General features: G+C 35.8%; 1 protein-coding gene across 2 annotated transcripts in view; it reads right to left on the minus strand.

Moving 5' to 3' along the window:
- Positions 1 to 17,711, minus strand: part of ITGA1 (integrin subunit alpha 1) — a 158,459-nt gene that overhangs the window by 84,397 nt on the left and 56,351 nt on the right. For both annotated transcript variants that reach the window (XM_042950183.1, XM_042950174.1), the window contains exons 2-6: positions 17,352 to 17,472; positions 3,914 to 4,026; positions 1,194 to 1,282; positions 976 to 1,087; positions 229 to 356 (exon numbers count right to left, since the gene is read on the minus strand). In XM_042950183.1, coding sequence (XP_042806117.1) covers positions 229 to 356; positions 976 to 1,087; positions 1,194 to 1,282; positions 3,914 to 4,026; positions 17,352 to 17,472 — 563 coding nt within the window. The remainder of the gene's footprint in view (positions 1 to 228; positions 357 to 975; positions 1,088 to 1,193; positions 1,283 to 3,913; positions 4,027 to 17,351; positions 17,473 to 17,711) is intronic.

Here is a 17,711-nt window from a genome sequence, read left to right on the forward strand (position 1 = left end):
TCAAGAGCATCAGAAATGGCAGCTTTCATTATATTTTCTGTTTAGAAAATAACAGGGTCTTCCAGTAATGTCCCTTTCATCAGGAGGAAAAAACAGGGATATGGAATATAAAATTCATCCTGAATATTAGCTTTATTGATTAATTTATGTTCAGAATATTTTGTTTTATTAAAAATCTATGCATTTTTATCTTTAGAACAACAGAAATCAAAATGCGTAGTCACATACCTGTGTCTGTTTAGGACCAATATCCATTCTTTCAAGAAGGTCATTTAAAAAAGCTGTAACACTCTCCCAGGGATAAATACTGTTGGAGCCATCCAGCACGATGACTATGTCCAGTTGAGTGCTGCATTCTGCAATAAAAGGAGTCAACTGTGCAAATTTCGAGTTTATCTTTTTAGATAGTATGAAAGTGTATGAAGTGTTTTCATGGCTGAAATAGGCTCATTTTTAAAAAAGATAAGCTGGTAGTCTACATGGTGGACACATTGCTTCTATAATCAGAAAGAAGTAGTTTTACAAAAATAAAGTTGATAAATACCATTACATTCAATAGCAATGGGTTTGGGATTCTTATCAAGTAAAACATCTCTACTGAATTGTAATTAACATTGTATGAATTATCTTTGGAAGTTTTCTCAGTATGAATTTATGTAACTGTTCTCATTCTGTGTGTATTTCAAGTGAGATTACTTTCTTCAAAGAGACTCATTCTTTAAATAAAAACAATGTGACAGCTTTAGCTATGATGTTTAAACAAGACTTTGTTAAAGGTTATTTACACTAATATCAAGTCCAAAAATAGCAGTGGGGTTTGGTTATATATTGGCAAAGCAAACATTTACCTAAATTGGTAATGCTGGTAGCTGAGAAAATACTTCAAGCTTTTTGGTATGCTCCTGTGTATATATATATGTCTCATTCACTGCTTACACTTTTCAAACATGTAAGAACATCACATAAAATCTGTACCTTGTACAGGAGCAATGGAGTTCACGACTTGAAATGTGGAGCTAACATCAGAACAGATTCCAGTTGTGTAATGTAAATGTCCACATCTATAGGCATACAAGGGCCCACATGCCTTTTAAAAAAATTAAAACCATAAGATTAAAAATTATATAACAAATTTTATAAAGACTTACAATGATGGCATTCTTGGCTCCTTAACTAACTCCTTGCTTTCTTACCAGAAACCCTCCATTTGGGTTGGTGACTAAAGTTGATCCAAACGTCATGTTCTCCTTTACTTCCGTGACATTGGGAATTGATGTATTAACTAAAAATAGAAACAAACTTTTATGAGGGTGGAAAACAAAGTAAAATTAAGTGCCTTCTCGTTAGGACATTCTATTTGCTTTGTTCATATCATAGCACATTTTTCTTTTGATTCAACTAAATAGTCTTCAAAGTATTATTAAGGAATATAATGAACAAGCTAAGGCTGAAAACCTGGCTTATGTCCCAGAAATGTTGTCTGGATAACTGTCTCAAATACTTCTGCTGAACTGTAAAAGAATGCAGAGCTAGTGGGGCAATGAGAAAATGTGGGACAGCCTTTCACACATTTTTTGCTAATTAAAACAAATAGAATACTTAACCTCATAATATTGTAGATATATAAAGGAAACTTAAACACTTACCTTGCATGCTATATCTGTATGTTATAGATGGCCAATGATATAGCATCACTTCTGACAAGAAGAGGGAAAATGGGTAGTAGAGCAGAAAAAAAAACCCACCAATATATATTTTGAACATCGATTTCACCATCATGGGGACATCATGAAGTTTACAAAGAAAACTAGAGCAAGAAGGAGTAGTGGTCAGGAAGTTCGGGTAAAAGAAACAATGAAGGGATGCCATTTGTCATTCCAGATGGGAATGTTGGGTCTTGAAGCAGGCCAACCTGGCAAAAGTGGCAGGAAGTTCCACTTATTCATATTGAAAAAAGACAAAAAAAAAAAAAAAAAAAGACTGGGCAGGAAAATCAAAATTTTCTAAACCCTGCTTAGCAGAGTGCTGAAATATTTCAAAGTGGCAAAACTCAGGTTCAAGAAAGATTTACCTCACTCTTCATGCCCAAAAGTTTTTCCTACCTTAAGACCATTATAGATGCAGAGTGAGGAATGGAAGCAGAGATTCCTGAATGGTCACACTGTCTTCCTAATGTGAGGATATTGGTCTTTGTCCCAGAGTTTAGTCTGGTTTGCCTTGAAAGCACCTGGAACTGGACCATTATCTACACTGGTCTTGAATAATCTGGATTAGAGTTTTTTATACTAGAGTTGATCCAGGATGAGCTGGGACATTGGGATGTTAGGGACCACAGCAGAAATGTCTCCACTGTTGTCGATGTAGCTAAAATCTCCATGCTAATGTTAAAACTCCATTGTAGTTTTTGGTAATGAAGGAGTAGCTCCTATTAGAACAAGTCTTTTGCAAATAACTCTAGGAAAAGGAAAAAAAAAGAAAAAAGAAACAACCATCTGAAGGTACTAGAAAGCAACCAAAAGCAGACAGAAACTGGAGGGAAGTCTATACTTGTAAGAAGAGATTAGCACTGGCTGAGTTTCCTGTTTATGTGCTTGCTTTCCCCCAAGGGAAGGTCCTAGCTATGGCTAAACCTCAAATAGTAGTCAAAGTCTTACTGTTTTGAATAAACAGAGGACAGAGATTAGGGTAATGACAGAAGCTGTAAAGTGAAGGGGTATATCTTGGAAAGTAGAGACACAAAAAGAGAGTTCTAACATACACACGTATGCTCTGTCCAAATATCTGAAGCACTTGAAATGTGTATATATATATGCAGAGTAAACTTCAAACAGCTCAGCTACAATGAGAAGAACTGAATGGAGATTTTAACTGCTTCCCACTGCAGTTCAGAAATTGAGTTCAGCCAAGTAAACTGTCTGCTAAAACAAAAAGTTAAGACTATTCAAAGGCAAATAACAGATCTAGAACCTCTACACTTATAGCTCAAAAGTATAATCCAGGACGTAATCCAAAATTACTAAACATAAGAAAAAAAAGGAAATGTGACTCAATCTCAAGAGAAAGGTAATAAATGGAAAGCGATGTTGAGATATTCCACATGTTGTAATTATCAGGCAAGGATATTAAAGCAGCTATTATAACTATGTTCATAAATGTAAAGGAAAAATGTTCATAATAAACAGGAAATTGAAAAAAGAGAACTGAAAAATAGAATATTTGAAATAAACTGTTAAAGTATGTGTTATTTTAATACATTTAATACTGTATAGAACAGTGAATTGTAAGTCTTGGATAATTCTAGTAGGAATTTTCTAGTTATGTTCTAATTATAGTGATATTTCTATCAAATATATCCATTTCTACATAAATTTACCTTGTGCTATTCTCTTTAAAAGAATTCATGTACTACAATTCCTTCTCTGCTATTTTATTAAAAAAAATTTTTAATGTTTATTTATTTTTGAGAGATAGAGAGAGAGAGAAAGAGAGGAAGAGAGAGAGAGGGAAACACAGAATCTGAAGCAGGCTCCAGGCTCTGAGCTGTCACCACAGAGCCCAATGCGGGGCTCAAACTCACGAGCCATGAGATCATGACCTAAACCAAAGTTGAACACTTAACCAACTGAGCCACCCAAATGCCCCTGCTATTTTCTTTAAAAACAAACAAACAAACAAACAAACAAACAAACAAACAAACAATTAAATTTTGTGGGAGCAATGTAATGGGCCAGGTTTTTGGAAAGTTCTTTTATTTCTAAAGTTCGGAATCAAAATGTCATTTTATGTGAATTTTAATGATAAGAATTGAAGAACATTTATAGATTCTTCTCATATTTTATTGAGTTAAAATTATTTTTCATGCAACTACTGAGTATAATTTAGGATCAGACTTTAATGTAAAGTCTTTACATACCAGGCAGATCCAACTTTACGCAAGGTAATGGTTTGCTTCTCCCAACTGGACACTTATAGACATCTCCAGTTCTGTTGTTGGGTTGACCAACTAAAGGAGAGCCAATAAGCACCCTGGAAGTTAAATAACTCAGTTAGAATTTTTGAACAAAGAGAAACATTTATTTTAGTTATTTCATGACTAGTTCTAAGACAATGACAGTAGTTCTCATAGACATAATTATAGTTACCCTATGTTAGTAATGCAATGTTATTGAAAATAAGCTGAGTTTCTTCCCCAAATTGCAGATGATGTGAATTAAAAAATCATAAAATACATAGAAGAGAGATCTCAGAATATTTTATTTATTGTATTATATATCACTTTATTATATTTTTTATTTGGGGGCTGAAACAATACTTGTTGGTTAAGTCTGCTGCTATATTAGTTTATAAAACACACATAGTAGCATAAGTGACTTTTTCCTAGGAAGAACTGAGAATTTCACAGGGAAATTAAATATTTGATTATCATAAGATTTAATATTAGTATGTACTAATTTGTAAGCACTTAAAAAATAAGGATACTTATGAGACCCCAGGTTAAAATCACTTACTGTTTTTTCAGACAGAATTATAAAATCAATTTAATAATAATTAATGAAAAAATATAATCATGATTTATTTTAGTCCTAGGAAGCCATTTAACAAGGTCTCCTATGATATCTTCAGGAATAGGATGAATGAATGTAGCTGAGTGTTAAGGCACTTGGGTGGATTCACAGCTGCTGATTCGCTGCTGGCTGAAAAGCTATATACAAAGATGCTGATCACTGCAAACCAAAGGACGTTAATTATGTACATAAGACAGTACTTGGGATTGTCTTAGCATATATCTTTATTTATGACTTTTGTGAAGATACAGAAAGCATAAAGGTATGCGTCAAGGAAATCAGTATACCTATTTGGACAATCAGAAGTGTCACAACATTCTGGAACAAGAAACTTAATAAACTAGTTAAAGTTTAGTAAGAACCTATGTAAATAACTTCACTTAACTACATCAATACAGGATGTGGGCAATGTGATTTAATAGGAATTCATGTAAAAAACACATGGGGGATTTGTTGATAGGAAGTAAGCATGAGCCAACCGTGTATTTCAGTACCAAAAAATGCTAATGTGACCTTAGGCTGCATTGCTGGAAATAGATGCCCTGGTCAAGGAAAGTGATCACCCCTCTGTGCTCTGCACTGTCAGACCATGTCTGTAATCTCCAAATTAAGAGGGACATAGGCACAATGGAATGGATTTAGGAGACTATGACTCAGATGGTTAAGAGCCTGGTAATTTTGTCAGACCAGAGATGCTTGAGGGAAAGTTGGGGATGTTTACTATACAAAAAAAAATATCTGAAGGAGAGTCGAGAGGTTCTGTCAACTAAGCGTAGGTACTTAGGGAATATATTTTTTAAAATATATAAATATTTGAAACTCTGTCATATTGAAAGGGATGGGGCTTATTTTGTGTAAATCCTTTGGGTAAAGCTAGTACGAATAGAAGTGTTTTATAACAATTGCAAATACTAAATTATTGAACAGACTCCCTAAAACATAGTTATTGTAATGCCTTTGTAAAGCCATTCTTTATATGCATAAATAACCATAAAAATGTTTAAACCTTTTAATGCATAATTATTACTTCTGGAAATCTATCCTTAAAAAATGGCCTAAATTAAGGGAAAAAAGGCTAATGCATAAAAATAATGCTCGTAGTGTTATATATAATATGAAAGATTAAAAGAAATATGGTCAACAGCAAGAACTAATTATTGCAGAGACATTCTATACAATATTTCAGTCATAAAACACAACAGCTAATAAGATTGCACGGTAGTATTAAAAATATTTATGACCCAATTCAAAGTAAAAATCTACCTAATTTAGTGAAAAACTATGACAATTCAAAGTGAAAGATACCAAATTATATCAATATATTCATCATAATAGCAATGATAATTATAGCTAGCATTTATTAAATTTATACCTTATGCCAGATATTGTTCTAAGTGCTTTCCATATACCAAATAACTTAATCCTCTCCATTAAATATAGCATGAATTTTGGAGCCAGACTTCACAAATTCAAATCATGTTTTTGTCATTTACTTAGTTGTATGATTTAGGACAAATTACTTATCTTAGTTTCTTCATCTGTAAAATAGAAATAACAAGAGCACCTACCTCACAGTACCATCACAAAATCTGAATGAGTTAATGTATATAAAATTTAGCTCATAGTATATGCTATTTAAATGTTGGTTGTTGTTGATGATGATGATGATGATGTCTTTTTCAGCTGACAGGACTACTCAATCTATGTAAAACATAGATTAGGGGTGCCTGGGTGGCTCAATCGGTTAAGCATCTGACTCCTGATTTTGCCTCAGGTAATGATCTCACAGTTTGTGGGATCGAGCCCCACATTGGGCTCTACGCTGACAGTGCTGGGTCAGCTTGGGATTCTCTCTCTCCCTCTCTCTCTGCCCCTTCCCCACTTGCACTCTCTCTCTCTCAAAATAAATAAACTTAAAAAAAATCCACATAGGTTAAAAAGGAGTTCACCAAAAACCAAATTACATTAAGGACGTTATGGTTAGTGTTCTTTCTCCAAAATTTTTAAAGATTTTTATAACATGATTGATTAAATTAGTTTTAGAGTTAAAACAATTTGAAGAAAAGTAGTGAGCCTACTATTTGGAAAGTATTTAAGTTGAGGCTACATAGATTGATCAATGTTTATTAAGAACATTCTATACACCCAGCATTTACATCAGGCCCTGTGGATATGAAATGGATCAAACACAATGGTTTTTAGATTGTTTAAAACTTAGGGGGGAAGCAAAACCATAAATGGATTATTATAATACTCAATAGGTCAGAACTTGGTGCAACTTCAGCAAGGTATTAGAAGCAAGGAGAAACAGCTCCTTTGATAATTCAAATAGCTCAGGGTAGCTGGAGTAGAAGTCAAAACTGTCAAGCTAAATAGAGTCTAGATCAGGAATGTTCTGATAGTCTAGTTTAAGAATTTTAGATTTATTATATGAAGGGGAGAGTTGGGAACCACCAGTGCTTTAAAGAGGGATGTGATATGATCAACTGCTTTATGAATCTTGTTTGCTTGCAGTGTCATGAATACATTTTTGGGAAAGGGGCAAATTAGACTCAGAGAGTGAAAGTAGGGGTTTCTCAACCCAGACGAGAAAGGAGGATCTGAATTTAGGAAGTGCAGAGGAAAGGAGAACCAATTCTACAAATACTTAGACTATCAGCTGTCTTAGTTTGAGTTCCCCCAAAAGCAGACCCTCGACAAGGACGTTGGTGCAGGTAGATTTAGGGGAGTCAATTCAAAGCGCAAACAAATGTGTTGATAGGGAAAATGATAGAGGGAAGGAAGAAAGGCCAATAGAGTGCACTGATAATGTGTTACTTCTGTAGGCTTCTGGGCTCAGTCTTGCTGGGGACCATCTCAGAAACTACATGGAATATATGTGAGCATTCTATGAGCATGGTTCAGGTGCTAAGAGTAAATGCTATTGCCTTAAGAGAGTACAGAGTAAGAGAGCTAAAGGAGAAAAAATAGCACTTAAGATTTTAATGAGCAAAGGAAGAAAACTAGTAGCAGTGTCCGGAGAAGGAGAGAGACAATCAGAAAACAGTGGTATCACAAAAGCCAAAGAGGGAAGAAAATAAAGAATGGGAGTGTAGAGCAGACTTCATTTCAAGAGTTTTGCTAAAAATGAGGGAGATGGGTCATGCCAATGTGTGTGGGTTTCTTTTTTTCAGGCAAACCATTAAGGGTTTGAGGTGGATTTAAATTTATTATGGAAGGCATCTGGATATGGATAAATGATGTTGAGAAAAAGCTAGTAACAAGAGAAAGGCCAATATTACAGAAGAGAAAAGAGATCCCCTGAGCTGGTATAAAGTGTGGATCCAGAATGACAAATTTGTCTTAGAAATGAGGAAAGGCGGGGCGCCTGGGTGGCTCGGTCGGTTAAGCGTCCGACTTCAGCTCAGGTCACGATCTCGCGGTCCGTGGGTTCGCGCCCCGCGTCGGGCTCTGGGCTGACAACTCGGAACCTGGAGCCTGTTTCGGATTCTGTGTCTTCCTCTCTCTGACCCTCCCACGTTCATGCTCTGTCTCTCTCTGTCTCAAAAGTAAATAAATGTAAAAAAAAAAATTAAAAAAAAAAAAAAAAAAAAAAAAAAAAAGAAATGAGGAAAGGCCACGGATTCCCTAGGCAGGGATCTGGGTGGCCCAGTATCCAGGGGTTTGAAACTGTGGTAGATTGCTTGGAATTTTTTTCACTTTTGCAATGTGACATTGTCCTTCACTGCCCTTCATTAATGCAGAATCTGTTTTGCCTCTTGTTGGAACTGGGACTTAGTTGATAAATAGAAGGCAGTCGAAATAGAGACACTGTGACTCCAAAGGCATGAGTAATGTATAGAATTGTGAAATCAATACATTGTACACCTGAAGCTAATGTAACATTACATGTCAACCATACTTCAATAATTTTAAAGAATGTATTACAGATTCCACTTCACTCTTTTTGGAAATCTAAGACCACACACTGTGAATAAGCCCAGTTTAGCCTAATGGAGGAGGAAGAGAGGCAACATGGAGGAGAAGCAATGTTTCAGCTGACAGCACGGGCTGCCAGGCATGTGAGTTAAATTGTCTTGGGCCCTCCAGCCCCAAGTGAGGTACCAGATGAGCACTCATGCAGTTCCCACCTATGCAGTCCTCAAAATCTTGAGAAACAATATAAATTATTGTTTTAACTCATTAAGTTTTGAGATGATTTGCTATGAGCAAGAGATAAGTGAAACAGGAAGGGAGGATAAAGTTTTAACCTTGGGTCTGTCCCTCCCTTCCTTCCTTCCTCCCTCCCTGCTTCCTTCCTTCCTTCCTTCCTTCCTTCCTTCCTTCCTTCTTCCCTCCCTCCCTCCCTCCCTGCTTCCTTCCTCTCTTCCCTTCCTTCCTCCCTTCTTTCTTTGGAAAATAGTAGAAACATGAAATTTAGGGACAGAGGTAGTAGGGTGGTGGGCTTGTGAAGAGTAATGAAGATTTAAACTGTCAGGGCTTACGTAGGCCAGTCATGCAGCCCCTCAGGCCAAGATAAGGTCAGGGATGTTCTGGAAGTTGTTTCTAGTGTAGTTGTAGGACAGGCCTCCAAAGACACTTCCAACTCTAAGATTCCATCATCCAAATAGAGCAAATTATTAGTGTGTAGAGGAGTGCTGACTAGTTTAGAAAATGTACCATTAAGTGGGGGAAATTTAGGACAATTGATGAAAAGTGAATTCTTTTTTAATTTTTTTTATTTTTTAAAGTTCATTTTTGACAGAGAGAAAGAGCGTGCATAAACAAGCTGGGGAGGAGCAGAGAGAGATGGAGACAGAGAATGTCAGTCTGTCAGCACAGAGGCTGACAGGGGCTTAAACCCCACAGACTGTGAGATAATGACCTGAGCAGAAATCAAGAGTGGGACGCATAACTGACTGAGCCTCCCAGGTGTCCCAGTGAAAAGTGAGTTCTGAACAGCATGTTAATAATAAAGTTACTGTGAACTCTAAAACAGGAGAGAGATCATGGATAGCTCAGGAAAAAAAGGTGGAGACGGAAGAATGACGGCTTTTAAAACCAAAGTTATGAGGAAGCACAGGTGGTTGGAACACAGTGTGAAGCTGCTGCATAAACCGGAGCAGAGAGGCTGAGAGTGGTAAGCAGCAGACTTTAAAGATAAGGGTCTGTGGTTTATATTTGATGTCTGAGGCAACAGAAAGCTCCTAGAGTATGGTGATCCCTGGAAATAGCAACTGGAAACATGTCCTATTGTGTATTCTGGATAAGCAAGCACTGAGGAGTGAGAGCTCAGAAAGTGGTTGTGTAGAAGGCCAGGATTCAGACAGGGGGTGTGAAAGCTGGGATGCAGGGTGAAGAATGGGTTAGCAGGAATAGGATATAAAACAAGTTTGTGTGTTTTCCTAGGAGCTATTTGTTCTGACATCAAGCTTGCAGCTCTATTCACTACTTAATCCTAAATTAAGTCTCACTTTTCCCACGCTGTATAAAAATAACAAGATCCTAGAAAAGTATCAGCATAGTGTTTATGGAATTTCAGGAATCTCCAGCCTTCTCAATTCCCATTATCTTGCTATATTTTTTTTCTTGCATACTTATCACATTCTGACCTACCTGTTTATTAAGTTTATGATTTATGTTTTGCTCCTTCCTTCCCCAATAGAATACAACCTTTACAACAGCAGGAACTGTCATCTTATTTTGTTCACTTATATACCCTTAATGCCTATAACAGTTCCAGAAACAAAATAGCACTCAAGTGAAGTGAACAAATAAGACTGTATCAAAAGCTCTAAGAATCTGAATAAGGCAGACCTGGCAATTTATGACTCATGTAACAGGCCAAGAAGTCCTAATTGTGAAGTCTTCTCCATTTTACAGGCTGAATATTTTGCACAGGCAGAATGCCATAGATGCCTTTGCATGAGACAGGGGGCATTTCTACAGGTCAAGGTTCCAGAGAACCCTTGTTGTTACAGGACAGAAATGGCTGAAAGTCAGAAGGCTGTAGTTCTACATCCTGGCCCTGACACATACTTGCTATATAAAACCTTTGGCAGTTCGTTCTCAGAGTGCCAGTTTCCTGTCTAGAAAATGAGGATGGTAACAATGATATCTGCTGAAACCCACAGAGTCAAATGTGAAGACTCAAAGCACATTGTGTCATGAACTATGGATATTGTTATTTTAAATTTTAATGCAAGTTTGCTTTAGCTCGTTATATTTTATTTCTATTAGATTTTTGCTTTTTTCATGGCAAATGCATTTCCATTGCAATGATCTGTGTGCAGAGTAAGAGGACTAAAATTAAAGAATGTTCTGGATCTCATTACTGACCTCTAGAGAAACACCTCGTCAACTCGAAGATCATCAAAGTGTGGGAAATAATTCTCTCTACACTCACTCTACAATGACTAATTCTAATTCTCATTCACTCATTCTAAAAGTTCACTCTATACTCTGTTCTTCTCCATGAAAAAGGTCCAATCGTAATAAAATTTAGTAACCTGAGAAATGTTTGCTATTCATACAGCCATTCTTGTCATTATGATCATTATTTTATTTATTTGAAGAGTAGCTGGTCTGTGACGTCTCTGCTCCATATTTATTTTTTTTCTCTGTAAAAGATAGTTTTCTAGAGATTGTTGTCTCATATTTACATTATTTCATGAACACTCCTTTCACCTAACTCTTTTTTGATGTCCAAGCCAAAGCAACTATCAGAGTGCCAAGTACCCACCAGGCTTTTTTTTTTTTTTTAATGAATGGAGTGTTTGGTCATCTTAGAGAATGAAGTTATATAGTGGACCCATTATCTGCAGTGCTTTCAGTCATGAAAGGTGGAGGGGTGGAAATGGGGTGAGCCAAAGAAATGACAAGTTTAGCAAGGAGAAAAATTCAACTTCAGAAGATATTATAAACAATGCAAAATAAATATTATATTAAAGTTGTAAGAGAAAACGTGATAGAACCTTTGGAAAGTCTTTTTACGCCAAGCCTGAATAGGCTTTACTTAAAACACACATACAACAGAAACATCAATCACACAAGTTCCTTAGTAAACCTTACCTGGCATCATAGGGGAAAGGCACAAAGCCAACATATTTTGATATATATTGGATGGAGGATTGGCTAGGAAGGGATCTTCTTCATGAAAGCCTACTTTGAGAGATAGGCCCACTGAAGTCACTGAAGCCCCCACTGAAGCCACTGAGTGGTTGCTGGAACAGCAGTTAAAAGGGCTGATGCACATATTAAAAGGAATGAAGCAAAGGAGCCACAGAGTGGAAAGCCCTGAGAGCCAACATCTTGTATTTTCCCATTTGGCAGAAACTTTGCCATACTGGTGATTACCACTAAATCTGGAAAGCTTGTGCAATGCGGAGCACATTTAAGTTTCTTCTCTTCAAAGAAAATTATTAAACTAATTGTGTTCTTTGTGAATTTTTCTGAACCACATTGCAATTACTTGGATGTTTCATCTCATAATGAACAACGGCTGATCTTAATCAGAGATATAATGTGTTCTGCTACTGAGAAAACATGTGGTTTTCTGAGCCAAAGATAAAGAAGTAAATTACATGTCACGGTCAACTTCTGAAAGGTAAAGAGGGCATAAGGCTGCCTTTCCTGTTAACTGTTAATTCTTTCCAAGGATTAAAGTAAGGCTTTCACATGCACAGACTGCACTTATAATGCACCAACAAGTCTTCCTTCTTTAGGCATACTTCAACCAAGATGTAATATGGGTCAGGGTGATTTTTTTAAAAATCTGAGGTTGATGGGCTTCCAAAACCTGAGTAGTAAATATGATTTATGAAGGTGCCCACCTCTGGAGAAAAACTGAATAACAAAACTCATATTCTCCCAAATATGACATTTATTCCATAGTCCATTTCTTAAAGTAAGTATGCACCCTGTCTGATTTTATAAACGTTTACAGAATATCCAAAGATGTTTCTAAAATTTATTTCACATTACCAATGCCTGGATCCCTTTAGAACAATAGGCTGCTACAATGCCATCCTTCAAGGTTTGGACATTTAGATTTTTGTAGTTTGCTTACTTTTAAATTCAGTTGGCCACACTGCTTTTGTTACTCTGGTATTTCACACCTTTTATATAAGATCATTGTAGGCATGGAATGTCAAAGTGGAATTAAATTATCTGACATTCTTATACATTCAAACGCTCACAAACTCTCACATGTATACTAATACATAAAGTCTAAAACTGGAAAGATTGTTATTATCAGCACTTACTTTTTAATATAGTTCTAATAAAGAAAAAAAAGCACCAGCCTAGGAGTGGAGAGACAGGAGTTCTATTTTCAGCTCAGGCCCTGAGTAGTTACATTTCCCTGTGGAAGTCACTTACAAAAAACAAAAACAAATCCTTTATTGAAGTATGGTTGACATATTAAAAGTTGTACGTACTTAATGTATACAACTTGATGAGTTTGGAGACAAGTATACACCTGTAAAACTATCACCACAGTCTATGGCATAAACGTATCCATAGCCTCCAAAAGTTTCCTCCAACCCTCTTTAGTTATTATCATTATTAGTATTTTGTGATAAGAACACTTAACCTAAGATCTACCTTCTTAGCCAATTTTTAAGTATATAATACAGTATTGTTAACTACAGGCACTATGTTGTACAGCAAATCTCTAGTATTTATTCATCTTGCATAACTGAAACTTTGTACCCTTTGACAAATACTTTGTTTTCCCCTCCTCTAAGCTCCTGGTAGCCACCATTCTACACTCGACTTCTAGGAGTCTGACCATTTTAGATTCCTCATAAAAATGAGATTATGTAGTATTTTTCCGTGTCTGGTTTATCTCACTTAGCAAAATGTCTTCCAAGTTCATCCATGTTGTCTTAAATGGCAAGATTTCCTTCTTTTTTTAAGCCTGAATAATATTCAATTGTATGTATATGACACATCTCAAAAATCTATTCATCCATCAATGGACTTTTAGATTGCTTTCAAGTCTTAATTATTGCAAATAATGCTGCAACGAACATAGGTGTGCAGATATCTTTTCAAGATCCTGATTCCATTTATTTTGTATATTTACCCAGACAGCTGGATCATAGCGTGGTTCTATTTTTAATTTTCTGAGGAACCTCTATACTGTTTTCCATAGTGGCTGCAATTTACATTCCCACCAACAGTGCACAAATATTCCCTTTTCCCCACTTCCTTGCCAACACTTATCTTTTGTGTTTTTGATAACAGTCTTAAGAGAGCTATTTTTGACATTAGTTTTGCATGTGTGTGTTTGTTTTTTCATTAATGATAACAGGGAGTTATACTAGATTAAGTTGTTCAGCCAACAAATAACCATTGAATGTATATGATGTTTAAGGCCCTGTGCCAGATTCTGGGTAATGCACAGAGTTGCAAGTGGGAAGCAAAACCAGTCCTTGCTCTCTAAATATTTCCTCCAATATATTAACTTCTCCCTCTTATCTATATTCCATTTCAAGTTTCCAACTACATGGACATTACTCAAACCATTTGAAACCATACTTACCAACTTCCTGATAAAACTTATTTTCCCTTTGTGTACATTTGTCTCTGAATGACTACCCATTTTCCAACCATCCAGTGTAGAAATCTTGGAATATGTTTGATTCCTCCTACACCTTCATTGGACACTTCCAAACTTCCACCAGGCTTTGATGGTTCATCTAAATTTATCTTGCCTACACTTTTCTTTCATTCCAGTTCTCTCTAACCTAGCTTGGGACCTCATCTGTTAAGCACCAGATTGCTATTCTTGCTTGCCTATAGATTCCCCAGCTTTCAGGCACTTTTTTCTCCAATCCAATTCTTTAAATGTAATATTATGTGATTTCCTAAACCAAGTTTCATAAATGGTTCTTTTTTTGCCCTTTTTAAATATAATTTATTGTCAAATTGGCTTATATACCACATCCAGCGCTCATCCTAACAAGTGCCCTCCTCAACGCCCATCGTAAATGATTCTTAATGCCTGCACTTAGGTCCAAGTTTCTTCATCTGGCTTCTAAGGTCTGCCATTGCCCTTTCCCCTCTGCTCTCCCAATGTCAGTCCTTTTTGCTTACCAACACACTCACTTCTCAAATCTATGTCCCTGCTTATGTGGCTTCCCAGATTGGAGTGGCATTGCTTCTTCTCTTATTAAAAGTTAAATCATCTTTCAAGACTCAGCTCAAGAGTCAAGAATCACTTCCTCCTTCTTTTAACTGCCATTGATTTTACAGTCTTTATTATACTGATTAGCACTATTCTTTATTTCTAATTATTAAATATGAGCCCTCTATTAGGTTATAAACTTTGTATTTGTCTTATATCTCCCATAGAATGTAGCATAAGCTAGACACATGGGATGTATTACATAAATACTTGTTGCTTGATTGGCCCATAGTTTATGCTATGGCTAAAGAAAAACTCTAAATAACCCACCAACAAACATTTGTACATAGACAAGCTATATTTCACGAAGAAAGAAAAATGTATAAGGCACGATCTCTAACCTAAAAAAAGTTAATATATTATTATTAACATTATCTCACATGTGTGTACAAAATTCTGAATGGTTTGTCTAAAATTCAATTCAGTGTAGGCTCATTCAGAAAGGCCATTAGCAACATCTCCCTCCCAAGTCCCCCGCCCCAACCTTATTTTCCTATCTACTCTGTGCACTCTTGTTTCTTTCCAAATGATGGTTTGGCTGTCTTCCTTTACTCATCTACACATTCACCTTCTTCAAAGACAAATTCATGACATCAGGTCTCCATTCAGCCTGATTTCACATTTCCCTGTTTGTTTTTATTTTACAGGTATCTTGAAAGAGATTCAAGAATTTAGAAGGCGGAAAACTCACAATAGGATGGGCTTATAATAAGGGACAGAAAGAAACTAAAGAGATCAAATGGGTGTACCATTTGATGAACTCTTTATTACTGGGGAGAAATAATGAACCTTTATTACTCTACTAAGATTCATTCAGGTAACTAAGGACTGCTGATAACACATTGCCCTAAAATCAGGGAGCCTGGACTAGATAATAGAGTAAGCTTAAGGGATTTCCTCACATCAGAACATGAAAATCAGACTTTCATTAGGTTAAAAATTTTTGAGTCTCCTTAAGTTCATTTTAAGTAAGTTGTTTAAGTCTTTAAGGCTTGTTATTTGTTATATTTCTCTTTACTTAAAAACAATTGTTAATGTTTATTTATTTTTCAGACAGAGAGAGAGAAAGAGAGAGAGAGAGAGACAGAGAGAGAGACAGAGAGACAGAGTCAGAGTGTGAGTGGGGGAGGGGCAGAGAGAGAGGGAGACACAGAATCTGAAGCAGGCTCCAGGCTCTGAGTTGTCAGCACAGAGCCTGATGCGGGGCTTGACAAACCCTTGACACACCTTGACAAACCCATCTCACAAACCACGAGATCATGACCTGAGATGAAGTTGGACATTTAACTAACCGAGCCACCCAGGTGCCCCTGTTATATTTCTCTTTAAAATTTATGTGACTAATAGTAATTACTGAAAAGTAACTTTCATATATAATTTTATTTAAAAGTTAAGCTTTTTAAAGAAAAATACATACTGAGTTTCAGTTTGTTATAGCTTATGTCCAAGGAGAAGCTCCGCCCGCTCACATTAATCTCTGAGAAGCAGAGCTCCTGGAATTGCAGGCATAATGCCAGCAGAATAAAATTGGTGTCTAGAGCGATGACTTTTCCCATTTAACCTTAGAAGGGGTGGGGATGGAGTGGTGAGAGTACAGTGTGGAAGGACAGAGAACATATAATTCATACTCTATTATTAGATTTCTACCAAAGATATTTGTAAGGAAAGTAGAGACTGAAATGCTTCCAAAAATTCTAGTTTGTACCTAGGATATAATATTTGTATATAGAAAATGTGAGAACTCAAGTTCTTACTATTGATCATTTTGGGGAAATTATGATCAAATTAACTGTAAAAGATAAAGTGAAACATCAAAAATCCATATGTTTTTATTCGTGAAATATAGTAGAGTGATTGATTACTGTTTTCCTAGGAGAAAGAAATCCCTTCTTGTTTATTCTTTTAGTTACTAGAATAATTTAACTTACTTTAAGTTGTTAAACTGAAGCAAAGTTTAACAAATTCTTGGTCTTTTTTTCCTATAAGTTCCAATTTAAAAAAGGAACACTAAAAATTACGTTAAGTATACAGCAAAAGAGCTTTAATATTAATTTTGTGTAATTTTCAACAAGTTAAATGTGGTTTAAAAGTCATACCTAAAGTGAAATGAACTATTATCAAAGGGTTTAAAAGTGTATAAAAGAAATTCAGTAAAGTTCATTATAAACCATAAATCAAACTCAGTAGGTCAGTAAATCACCAAAAAATTAGTCCAATAATATTTTGTGATAATAACCCTTTCGATCTCATTGGGATCTCATCTGGCTCCCAATACTTGCAGCTGAATTTTAGCTATTCTAAAATGAGAACAATCAAAGAACTCTTGTCAGAATAACATAATTACAGAACAATGACTATTTTGGACAAGGACCTTCTTTGAGGTCAACACAGGCTTAGAAATCACTAACCACTTCCTTTAATATTGCCAAGGAATTTTCCTTTTTTTTCTTTTTAACTGAGTCAGTTTCCATTACCGAATGATTAAGACTGCATTTTCTACCATACATAATTCATTCTGTTGAAGTCTCATTCATAAAACAGACTGTAGCTAAATAAGATTTTCCATTATCTTAGAAGAAAATTAAAAAACAACACAACAAAATCGACCAGCTTACCATTTTCCTTCTTCATTTTCATATTGTTGAACAGTATATCCAAACATGTCTTCCACTGGGCCACTGAAGGTCACTGAATTTTTCACATCAACATTGAATGATACGCAGAAGCCTAAAACAACTTTAAGAGGGAAAAAAAAGTCCAGTTACACAGAGTTAACTAAGATTCCATCATGTTTTGAATTATAGAAGACATGATTAAAAACTGTGCTCTGATTAAAAAGAGCGATGATGTTCAAAAAAATGAGAACTGCAAGAAAGGTCTATGATATTAACTGCATTACTGACTTTAAACCAATATCATGGCTAAAGAATTCAAGTACTGACATTCGAACAAAATCCTATAGTAATTCAGTAGCT

The sequence above is a fragment of the Panthera leo genome, chromosome A1 (assembly GCF_018350215.1).
Source record: "Panthera leo isolate Ple1 chromosome A1, P.leo_Ple1_pat1.1, whole genome shotgun sequence".
Taxonomy (NCBI): Eukaryota; Metazoa; Chordata; class Mammalia; order Carnivora; family Felidae; genus Panthera; species Panthera leo.